The sequence below is a fragment of the Hippopotamus amphibius genome, chromosome 17 (genome assembly GCF_030028045.1).
Source record: "Hippopotamus amphibius kiboko isolate mHipAmp2 chromosome 17, mHipAmp2.hap2, whole genome shotgun sequence".
Classification (NCBI taxonomy): domain Eukaryota; kingdom Metazoa; phylum Chordata; class Mammalia; order Artiodactyla; family Hippopotamidae; genus Hippopotamus; species Hippopotamus amphibius.
Window position 1 is genome coordinate 5,232,246 of NC_080202.1, and position 12,696 is coordinate 5,244,941.

The 12,696-nt window shown below is 37.3% G+C and overlaps 1 protein-coding gene across 12 annotated transcripts in view; it reads right to left on the reverse strand.

Moving 5' to 3' along the window:
* MAP2K4 (mitogen-activated protein kinase kinase 4) overlaps positions 1 to 12,696 on the reverse strand; it is a 95,176-nt gene that overhangs the window by 16,967 nt on the left and 65,513 nt on the right. For 11 of the 12 annotated variants that reach the window (XR_009049895.1, XM_057714184.1, XM_057714185.1 and 8 more), the window contains 3 exons: positions 10,910 to 11,029; positions 4,752 to 4,871; positions 2,305 to 2,356 (listed from right to left, as the gene is read on the reverse strand). Coding sequence is in view for 11 of the 12 variants with exons in the window: in XM_057714184.1 (XP_057570167.1) it covers positions 2,305 to 2,356; positions 4,752 to 4,871; positions 10,910 to 11,029 (292 nt within the window). In the remaining variant the exon portion in view is untranslated. The remainder of the gene's footprint in view (positions 1 to 2,304; positions 2,357 to 4,751; positions 4,872 to 10,909; positions 11,030 to 12,696) is intronic. The other variant, XM_057714186.1, reaches the window with a different exon arrangement.

Sequence of the window (12,696 nt, forward strand, 5' to 3'; positions counted from 1 at the left end):
TAATAATTCCTAACTTACAGGGTTGTGGAAATGAAAACACCTATTACAAAAACTGAACATTGTCAGTACTCTTTAAATGCATCCACTTAATAATTACTTCTCCTTGAGAGATTTTTCTGATCTTAAGAGTCACCCTGGAGAAAACGGATTCATTTTTACCATTCTCAGAGTGTACGTGCTTTCCTGCAATGCACACTTGAGAAAGCTGAATCTCTTCCATTTGCTTCTCCAGGTCTTATACAGTTTGGCCTCGCTGGCCCCTACGTTATCACCTCCTCCTCAATGACCATCAACTAACTCTCTGCCAGTGTGTGCAAATCAGCTAGCGAGCTAATTCTCCCCCCTTGCTCATTAATTCTCTGTCTCTATCTCAATCCTTCGATCCATTTCATTGTCACTGTCATGGCTCCATGAATAAAAAGGATAAAAATATAGGATACAAAAATATCTGTCTATAACTCAGAAGGTGATCTACAAAAAAGTCCAGAAAAGAGCTCTTACCATCACCGACACGCTGACTGCCTATCAAACATCCACTCCTAACCACACCATCCTTTCTAGTGGAACCTTCACTTTATTGAGATATCCACCCTCCTCTGTGGAAAGCTACCCACACCTCCAAACACTGGGTCCTGACGGGTCTAAGCTTATCAGGGTGGCCTCATGCCCCTCGTGAGGGACTCATTTAGGTTAGGACAGGAGGCCATTCTGGTGAATGAGACAAGAGAAAACATTAGAGACACGTAAGGGAGATTTCCCTGCTCCTGAGACAGCCACACAATAAGCCAGAGTTGCTCCTCAAGAGGCTGTCATGTCTAGACGTGACACAGGACTTGCTTTAGCTGTTACCACCCTGAGGATGGAGCTGACATGTTACGGAGAGCAGAGCCAAAAACAGGGGGGTTTGAGCCCTAATCACACCGTGCTTGGAGCCACCCCATCTCTGCACTCACTAGGACAGATAATGAGTTTCCTTGTAGTTCAAGCCAGTTAACAGGATTTTCTACTACTTGTAATCAAAAGCACTCTACTTGCAGCGAAAAAGCTAACTGATCCCAGTTGGTAAAAAGATTGATATAAACACATCATTTTACTTAGTAACAGGAAAACTAAAGTTATTTTCTAAGCCTTTCCCTTTTATTTAACCTCAGACAATGTCTTAGTGCTTTACTGCAATTGGTGAGAATCTCTAAGGTAACTGTCAGATGCCCTAAAGGTAATACTCCTATAATTACAAAATATAGCCAAAAATTGGAAAAATCCAAAACAAGAACAAGATGAAGTACAAAAGAAACAAAATAATTTTGTTTAGGGACCTAATCCTACATGATTTTAGGCCAAAAGAGAAAATAAGAAGCCTACCCAATATTATTTTTTTAATTAATTAATTTATTTTTCTACCCAATATCATTTTTAACAAGCATTAAGCCAGGCAAAATTAAATATTCTGCTGTTCAAGGTTAACTAATTTCAGTGGTCCAGGGTCAACCTCAAATACAAATTAGCTACATAAATGCCCTAATTACTGATTTCTTTAATTACAACCTTAGAATCCTTTTACCTTAGAATTCAAGGTTTTTCACATCTCTGAATACAGCCTTTTCCTTTCTGTCCTATTTACTGTCAGGCTGAATCACACACTGTGACGTGTTGTCTTAGGTTTGTCCATTACAAATCCACTGAGGACAGAGAGCTGGTGTACCTCTTTAAAGCCACCACCTCACTACCCCAAGTCTGGCATAGTAATCAGATAGAGCAACTACTTAACCTATCTGCTAACTTAAATTCAGGATTCCCACCGTCTTCCAACAGATAGACACCAAATGTTTGAATTTGGACCTGTGTCTCATAAGGCCAAGATCACTGCTTTCACAAATACAAATGCTTTAGAGGAATTTCAATGTAAAAATAATTAAAGAATCTTTCTCAACTAAAGAGACACTTGATAGGGACAGTAGCATGCCTTTAAAATGCTCAAGGGTGCTATCCTGCAGATTCTTCTTTGAAGGTCCACAGGTTCACCTTCCTGCCTCATTTGTATAGACAGAGAAACATTAATTATAAGGAAAATGAATAATTATTTTTCAACTAAGCCCCAACATTCTAATAAGTTAGACTGAAATTTATAGAATCCCAAAGGGGAAAAAAATCCTAAATTAATAATAAAGTTTTAGGGTACATATAGTATGTTCTGCTAAAAATACAAATATTTCAAGGAAACCTCTACAGTGCACTGTAACAATTATTTTTCCTATGAAGGAAAAATGTTAATTTCTAGTCTAAAAAAAACCAATTCATACCCACCTCTGTGAATGATTTTCAAGTTTTCTTTTAAGTGGTTTAGTGCTTTCACAGTCTGGGGAGAAAAAGCAGAGACAAGTGGGATAAGCAACCAATCTCCTTCCAGTCAAACAGTACAACAGCTCATCCTAAAGCAACAGCGCAGGCAGCTTTTCACATTCTTTAGAGGTTAATACTTCAATATGCTGTCCATTTTTTATGTTAACTGAAGATGCTAAATTACGATTTTAGACCTGAAAACTTAGTTGTCTTTACATGCCGTTCCCTGTCAGCTAAAAAAACAGGTCGCTTACAATTTTTTAAGTAAGTCATTAAAAAGTTGTAAAATCTTTCTCATACCACTGAACTTTCCAAGAACAGATATATTTAGTACAAAAAGGTCTGGTTCCATTATCAACCCTAGTTTAATACGTTTTTCCAAATTCTCAGTGTTTCACAATCATTCACCCACACTGGATGTGGAGCCTGCAAAGTAATTTTTGCGGAGGCAGAATTTATCCTACTGTATGACCACTGCTTGTGATCAGGAGACCAAAGATGTCTCCAGGAAGAGAGGAAACAGAGACTTGAACTAAAATTTCTACCACCTCAAACTAAGAGAGAAGTGAAGAACAGCCCAGCCATTAGAAAGATCCCATCCCCGCTGCCAGCAAGCTGCTGGGTGTGGAACACAAACTCGCAATGTTCCAAATACCCAGGCTTCCTCATGGGGTTATGAATTAGCAAGAAGGGATTTAACACAAAGCAATTTTAAATGCTGTGCTTAATACAAAGGATGATCACCAAGTCTAGAAACACAGGCAAATATATAGGAAATGATTTATTAGTATACATTATATATATTGCAATATAGGATAAAATAATTTTATCTGTGTTTTCCAACTCCATGATCACCCTGTCATGGAGTGGTTAATAGCTGGATTCTAGGATCAGACTGCCTGGGCTTACATCATTTACACTTACAAATGTATGAATTTCAAAGCAAATTAATTAGCTAACCTCTCCATGCTTTAGATTTGTCATCTGTAGAAAAGGGTTACACTATTTACCACTGAGAGCTACTATGAACATAAAATGTCATGAGATCTTGGCCTGACACAAACAAATACTCAATAACCATTAGCTATTATCATTATTCTACTATTGTTCCATTATGATTATTATGAATAGTAACAAGTTTCAAGATAAAGCTAGGTTTGGTATACTGGAGAGAGACAACTAAGTTGATCAACATAAAATTTCATACACCTGTCTGAATAATGAACAAGTTTCTAGTAAAACTTGTTTATACTAGACAGCTTCTTTTTATAAAATTATATGAGAGGGTATATATCTTAACATTTAGCTCATAAAACATTTAAATTAAGCATTAATTCAGGAAAATAATTTAAAATATTAACGAGACCTATGAATTTTAAGATTATAATGACTAGAGTTCAATATGACTTTTAAAATCCCAATTATACACACATCTCTTACAACTAAAATACAGTTCAGAAACTGTCTACATATTTTAATATTAACCCTTAATGATTAAACAGGATAAACTGACAATTAACAGGCAGACTATATTGAATGTGGAGGATGTAGTGAAGAAAGAGGAAATTACATGCAATCAGCATATCTATCTTACAACTTCCTATCAAATTTAGTTGACACATCCACTAACCCAGGTCCTGTCATTAGTCCAGATTCTCAGGGGTTTCTAAGAATCTTACTAATTTTACTCTATCAAAATAATTTGCTTTTCTTTTTGTGAAAACATTGTGAATGACCTTTGTTAGCTAGAAGAACAAGAAAGAAAATGATCATGAGTTCATTTTAAAACTATAAACAGTTAAGCAAAACAGTACCTCTTTTCTTTTCCGGTACTGTGGTAAAAGTGATTTGACCAGTTTAGTAGTAATGCTGATTGCTGAAACTGCTGGTCAACAGTGTAAAGCAGTTTAGACAGAATAGCCCAAATCTTAAACCACAGGAAACATACTTTGTCTAAGAGTTTCAATCAAGGGACTTAAAGGAGACTACTGCGACTCTGATTAATGTAAGGGGAACTGTGATAATATAACCTACTGGAAAATAGTTAAAGTAACGAGGGAAAGAGGAACAGAAAATTGCCTTTTCTAGTCTTATTTACAGCACAATCTACACGGTTCACTCTGTTTTTAATGGAAAGAATACTGTAGTATTTATTACTGAAATGTGTGATTTCAATATATACTTTTCAATAATGAAAAGTATCAATGCAGTATATTTTGAAAATTGTTCTTACTACCTGTTGTGTTAATTACCCTACAGAAGTGATTTTTGTCTCTTTTCCTATTATAAATGATTTTCCAGGAAGGACAGTAACATTCTGTGAAGGGCATTCACATGTGTGTGTTCAAAACTCCAGCATCATCTTTATATAAGTATATACAGAAGGAACAACTTGAAAACCTGGTACTTACTGCTAAAGTGATTTTGCCTAAAATTTCTTCTGGAATAACATCATCTAATACACTATATACATATTTGTAAAACTTATCAAACGAGGTAGACATGAGTTCCATACAGATCCAACAGTCACCCTATAAAAAAAAATATCGGTTATTCTTATACATCTTAATATTAAGTACCACCTTTCCTTTACTTAAGGTAGAAATACGAGAGAAGAAGCACTTCTTCATCTTCTTTTTCTTTCTGAACTTCTGTTCCTCATTAAAGCCCTGGACAGAATATTCTCCTCATGCTCAAACACAAGCTTCGTATCCCAATCTTCCCGACTCTTAACTGTAAGGACAGGCGCAGTCTTACACAGGAAATCTTTGGACTTTCATAAAAATTTTCAAACGTTGCCATAATTAAATATAAAAATAGAAAATATGTGGGAAACTGTTCATTGTCACTAACAAAGGAAATGGACTACAGTAATCTTGAGATACTATATAAACTTCTTAAATTAGTAAACAAAAAAAAACATAAAGCATACTCAATGCCTAAAGTCCTTGCTAAAATGCCACCTTCTCAGTGGCCAACACTGAAAATGCCTGATTCAAAATGCAAGTCATCCCCTCTCAGCAGCCCCTTAACTGCTCTACTCTGTAGAGCCCTTGTCACCCTCTAATATGAAATATAATTTACTTATTTATTACGGTTTTCATTGATTGTCCCTGTTAGAACATATACGGCACCAGGACAGGGGCTCAAAAAACATTCTTTAAATGAACAAATGCTGGCTATAATTAAATCAAATCATTCAGAAACTACTGGCAGCATTATAGTGTTTTTAAACAATCTGAAGGCAATTTGACAATAAAACAAGAGAAATAAAAGTGCATATACAGGGACTTCCCTGGTGGTCCAGTGTGTGGGACTCCACACTCCCAATGCAGGGGGCCCAGGTTCGATCCCTGGCCAGGGAACTAGATCCCACATGTGTGCCGCAATTAAGAAGTCCGCATGCTGCAACTAAGACCCAGCGTAGCCAAAATAAAATAAATAAAATTTTTTTAAAGAGTGCCTATAACCTTTGATAGAGTCATCCCATGACTGGGAATATAACAAATAGTTCACAAATTACAGAAAGAAAAAACAAAAACAAACTAGAAACCTCTGAACTATCTCACAAGAAGAAATGGTACATTATTAAAAGGATTACCTAAAATGAAATTATTTTGAAAACTATACAGTTCACGAGGTACGTATGAGGAAACAGACTATACAGATTCTGTGTTGGTAACGCTGTAAAAGTATGTGCACATACAAACAAGGACTACGAAGTACTCTGTGAGAGTGAAAAGAGTATGGGGGTGATGACAAAGTCATCTTTAAAACATTCTGAATGTGGTGACTAATTTATGGGCCCAGCTGTATCCTCAGAGATTTTCTACCACTAACCTCCTATCCCTAACGACAGACCTGGGTTGATTAATATATATGACAGATCAATGCCTGCTGAAGTAAAATGGCTTGTTTAGAACAATGCTGCTATAATTAGCGACAGAGTTTACATAACTCCTTTCTCCTATCCACACCTCCAATGCAAGGATGCTTCACTTATATGTAGAAACAGCACAGGCTGTGATGACTGCTGGGATGAATAATCTCACTCTTAAAATAGAACCACCTGCGACAGCATTCTTGTGGATCCATGGCTTCACACAACACTGATTTGTAAAGCATATGTGACACAGTGAACTTTCACGTATAGTTATTTCAATCTTTCTCCTTAGGTCTCTTTTTCTTTTGAGTGCTCTTGCAGAATAACCTTCACAAAAGACTAACACTATTAACCCAAAACACACACTTGAATTTATTTTAATCTAAAGACACTGTCTCAATAGATTTACTAGAATTTTTTAATTAGAGAAAAAGATAGTGCATTTAACTCACCTACTTGGAAAAACAGTGAGGAAAGAACTTCACTCCAGTAATACTGCAAAGTGGAAAATCACTGACTACAGTGTGAAGGCCTGATGTACTCATCCAGGCTCTCCCACTTTCTACTTATATAAGCTTGGGCCTCATCAACTCCTCATCTATGAAACGATGCCTCACAATCTTCAATGGACTATGAGTCAACATATGTAAAGCACAAAGTCAAGTCCCTGGCAGGTGCTAAAAACTAAAGTTAAGAAAAAGACACCTGCACCCCAATGTTCACTGCAGCACTATTTACAACAGCCAGGTCAAGGAAGCAACCTAAATGTCCCTCGACAGACGAATGGATAAAGAAGATGTGGTATACATATATACAATGGAATATTACTCAGCCATAAAGAGGAACGAAATTGGGTCACTGTAGAGACATGAATGGACCTAGAGACTGTCATATAGAGGGAAGTAAGTCAGAAAGAGAAAAATATCGTATATTAATGCATATATGTGGAATCTAGAAAAATGGTACAGATGAACCAGTTTGCAAGGCAGAAATAGAGACACAAATGTAGAGAACAAATGTATGGACACCAAGGGGCAGGGACTGGGGGTGGGACGAACTGGGAGATTGGGACTGACATATATACACTAACATGTATAAAACAGATAATGAATGAGAACCTGCTGTATAGCACAGGGAATTCCACTTTGCTGTACAGTAGAAACTAACACAACACTGTAAAACAGCTATGCCACAATTTTAAAAAAGTAAAAAACAAAATAAAATAAAAAATGAGGGGAGAAGGGGAAAGAATGGAAAAATAGGAATGCAACCAAAAGAGAAAGAAAGACAAGGGAACAAGGGAGATAAAGGTGAGAAGTAAACCGAGATGAGAAGGGCAGGTGCAAAGGAGCAATGAGCTCTGGGCACGGAAATCTTGGTAGTTTCCAAAGCACGTAACCTCCTGTAAACTCATCTCTTCTGGCAGCTCCTTTTGGCCATAACCGAGCACAGACAACAACGAGCTGCGTTTAAAAAAAAAGAAAAAAAGAAAAGAAAAGAAAGGAATGGTCTGAGCTGCCTCAAAAAGCAGTGACAGCAACATTACTTTCCCGTTCAAGCAAAAGACAGGACGACCCATGACCAAAATAGAAAAATAAAAATGACTGAATAAGGATTTACTGAAAAGGAACGTGGAGGATAATGAAACTGAACTACTAAGATCAAAATAAGGGTTTCAGAGACAACATCCAGATAGAACCAATAACATAACTTTTATATCAATAGGAATCGCTTAGAAAATAAAATGTTTAAAAAGATACCACTCACAGTACAAAGAAAAAATGCACCTAGGAATACATCTAATAAATGAGGCAAACATCTAGCCAGACGAATCAGGAAAAAAAACAGAGAAGGTACAAATTATATCAGGAATGAGAGAGAGACGGAGGTAACATCACTGTAGATTCTACAGATATTACAATGATAATACAGGGCTATTGTGAATAACTTTATGCCAATTAATTTGACAGTTTAGATAAAAGGCACAAGTTTCTAAAAACGAAATCAAACTACCAAGTATCATTCAAGCAGAAACAAATAACCTAAATAGAATCATCTGAAAGAAACTGAACTGCAAAATAATGACGCTTTGTAAAAGGCGACAAAGAAAGGGCAAGGGGGAGTACATGCTGTATGATTCCATTTACATAAAATTCCAGACAATGCAGATTCATCTGTAATGGCAAAAGGCAGACCTGCAGTTGCCTGAGGAAGGTGACAGCAGAGAGGAGTGTGTATCACTCACGGGGCACAAAGCAGCTCCCCATGAGAGGTGGCTATGCTCATGGCCTTGACGGTGGTGATAACCCCACAGCTGTACGTTTGTTCAAACCTATCACATGGTGCATTTTAAATATGTGCAGCTGACTGCATGTCAATCTGACCTCAGCGATTATCACTGACTCTTATATAACCAGATGAATGCCTATAATCACAGGTTACTCAGAACAGTATTTCCTACACCAGAATTTCCCCAACCTCAAAAGATATTGGAAATAAGGGCTTCCTTGCCATTAAATTCTGAAAATATATATATTAAAAGGCATTTTAAAAGTGATTCTAAGTTTCAGTATTGACAAGTGGTAGGTCTGGTCTTTCTGTAAGCTATAGGCTAAAAGTCACTTTTGTTACTCAATACTGTCAAGCTCTTTTTTTCCTGTCTACAAAAGTCTGAAAATGAATTTAGAAATCTGTGCAACTAGAAGTCTCCACAAATTATCTAAATAAAATAAAATACAGGTTGTACTCTGGACTTCTTATTCTCATTTAGTTTCATCCTAGAAAGAAGTACATACGTGGTTGGAGACAAGGAGTTACCAACTTCAGCATTAAACGTCACTGCTCCAAATAAAGTTACGGAACATTCAGAGGCTCAATATTACCCAACGGCAAGGTTACCCTCTACATTGTTGTTGCAAAAAGAAGAAAAATAACATCTCTGGGCTCCTTGACTGTCGGCTGAGTGAACCAGACCGAGAGCTGATGTCCTGTAGTCACATAAATTATGTGAAATGAAACACTCTGGAGGCTTCTCACAGGGATGAGAGTTACAGGTTTTTGTCTCTCACAACAGTGGTTTAAGGTAAAAAGACCTGAATGCATTCATTCACACCCAGGCTTTCCTTTCAGAAACCCAGAATTCTGTGTCTATTATCAAAACTAAAGGTCATGCCACCAAAAAAAGATCCTTTTCTTTTCAGTGATCTATCTCAAAAAAGTTTCTCTAAACCCTTATTAAATATGTTTATTAATTTTAGCCATTATACCTTCAGGAAACACACTTTGACTAAACATATGCACTCTTAAAGGTGAATTTTCTACCTCTAAAACTTCATTATTCAGAACGTACCTATTATTTCCTCTATTCTAAGATTTAAAGGGGATGGAGGTGGCTTTGCGTTCAGTCTATTTAGGCATTTTGTGACTTTACACAACTTAACTGTATAGCTCCTGAGCCTTCATCTTATACGCAAAACCTGTAATGTTTAAAAGGCAGGTTATTTCTTAAATGAAGCTCAAGTTCTTCATCCCTGGACCATTTGCGGTATAAAAGAAAGGACAGTGAGATTTTTGTCTCTTAAGTCCCATCCATGCCACTCACTGGCTATGTGACTTTTATCAAATTAGTATTCAAATCTCAGTTTCCTCCCTAGAAAAGGGTTGCTAACACCCCCAAACCCCACCCCGAGACTGTTGTGAAAATAATAAATGTGGAACCTATAGGGCATTCAATAGATGTTAGTGCTTATAGATGCATATCTCAACTCCCATCAACCTTCCTGAGATAGGAAACTGAACTTTACCCAGCTATTCATAAGATTTCATAAGGATCCTGTCCAGATACTATTTCAAGCTTTTTGTTTTGTTTCTAGTAACTTTTCAATCATGAATATCATTTACTCTGCCTTCTCTTCATAAAATCAAGACTTCACAGTGCCTAGCCTGGGGCTATATATTTAAATGTTGCTGAAATGAATTATCAAATAAATGGACATGAGAAATAAACTGGCATATTCGAGCACCACGGAGGTGAATGAGGGCTGAGGTAGAGCCCGTGCGAGTCTACGGAGACAGTGAGCACAGCACGGAAAAGCTGACTGTGGAATCCAGTTAGGACAGAAAATCTAGTCCATTCCAGGTAACTCCTGCTTTGCATGAGATCTGAAGAGTAGTGTGGCCAGGGGATTTAGCAATTATGAAGAAATTCATGGTTTGGGGGAAAAGGGAGGAGGAGATGACAAGATTCCTCTGCAACATGAAGAAAGTTCCAGATTCATCATCTTACAAACAGAATAACAGTATACAGTACTTCAGTCCAGGATACAGTTATGTGCCTGAACACATGACTATGTGTACTGATGTGATGTAATACTATGTGAAATGGGGAAGAAAGTTAATAAATTGACCAGATGTGGTCATAAAAATGAACACTCAAGCCAATAAAGTGAAATTAAATAATAATTTAATTAAATTGAAATTAAAATGAAATTCACCCCTTAACCAAAAGAATATGAATGGTAGAAATGAACGTGTAAATTATCATAGCGATATGACGAAAATGTTGAGAAATGAGCGTATTACTGATGCACGGCATCTAACTGAAGATTTGCATCCAGCCCTGCTGCCCTCTTACTTATCCCCAGCAGAGGTTCCCTCGTGAGCGCAGCCCCAACGGCTCATCCCTACCTCTCTGAAGAGTGCGCCATAAAACTGAACAATGTACGGGCAGTCACTGCTCCGCATCACTACATCCAAATCCATGAGAAGCTGTTTCTGCTCCTTTTCATCCACTGTTGACCGAATTCTCTGGAAAAGAATGACAAAAGACGTCACAAAAACATAAGACAACTGTAGAAACTGGAGAAAAACCACTCCCACAAGACTGAAAATTTCCAAGCAAACTTCACAAATACTAAAACCAGACACAGAAATTTATCATCTTCCTGATACTTTACAAGAACAGTTTTATCACAGAAAAACAAAATAGCAATTAGAAAAAAATGTTTTAACAAAACAGCACTTAGGAACTCTTTTGAGGGACACAGGGCTTTTTAACCACAAGCATTCACTGATGATGTTGGAAGGAACGCAACAAAGTCCTTGGGCAGTGAAAATCAGCCCCTACATGCAAATATAAAGAAAATCCTTTAAACAGTTTACACTGAACGATCATCAGTAGTTTCATACATACTTTTAATCACCATTTCAGAAATGTATGGAATCTAGGCATTCAACTCAAGAACAGCTCTCTTCACTCCCTGGCATCCTTATGCCTCAGCCATCCTCCTTCTTTAGAGATGGAAAACAGCCCAGAACAGGTAAAAGTGAGAACTGGCATCGGGGCAGCACTGACTACAATCCGTGTCTCCCAAATCCTAAACTGGTATTTTCCCCTTCACCACACCTCCTGTAGGTTACAAACAAAAAGTTCTACCTGACTCTCCAACCCGTAAATCAGAATTGCAGGGCAGCATAAACGTGGAAGAGAATCTAAAAATGAGGGAATAGAGGGCTGTTTGTCTGCTCCTCAGATGATAAGGCCCTCCGCTGTACACTGCAGACCTGGGGTATATCCCCAACCCACCTGCACAACAACGACTCTGCGCAATTCTAAACGACTGCCAAGAAAGTTCAGGACCCCATCTCCCGCCGCCCACCCAGGCACTGTACAGAACATGGAGATGGTTCAGAGGGACAGTTCCCACTGCACTAGAAACAGGAAAGAATCAAGTTCAGAAAGTGTAAAACATTAATAAGGAAGTTATAGTTTAATCTCAAGGCATGCAAACAGCTCTTGTTCTCATAAAAAAAAGTTCACAGTGTCACACCACGCCACTGTGTACAGTACGTAGCACATACTTACAAGGCAAGTTAGTATGAAAAAACACACAAGGTGGCATTTTGTCTTCCAAAGACTTCAAGGTATCTGTCCTCAATGTTCTTGAAAGGGGTGAAGGCAGTCAATTAAATCCTTGAGCCCATTTTACAGAAGAGAAGCCAGAGGCACAGACAGATACAGAAGATGTATTTCACATGACATGACAATAAAGCAGGAATAGAAGTAGGTCTCTCATTTTCATTTTTCCACAGTAAATGAGGAATTTCACAGATTCCAAATACAAACAAATTTTATTTTGCAACTTAAAATTTATAGCCTGCTAGCTACAGTACCTCACACCAAATAAAATTTAGGAACTGGTATCCATCTTGCATATACTGATTTATTTTAAACTCTCACATTGAATATCCTGCCCAGATAAGTAAGAAAAAAAGAAGAATGAAAAATAAAAACAAGACTAGTACTTTTAAAATTAAGAAAATTCCCCCCTCTCATTTCTATATTTTCATAGTTTGGAGATTAATAATTTTGCTTTTAAATCAACACTGGCATAATGTTAGCTCAAAAAGGTTATTTTTAAAAAGTCAAATTAGCCCAAAGATGTAATTTGTATTTGTTCAAAACATGACACTGA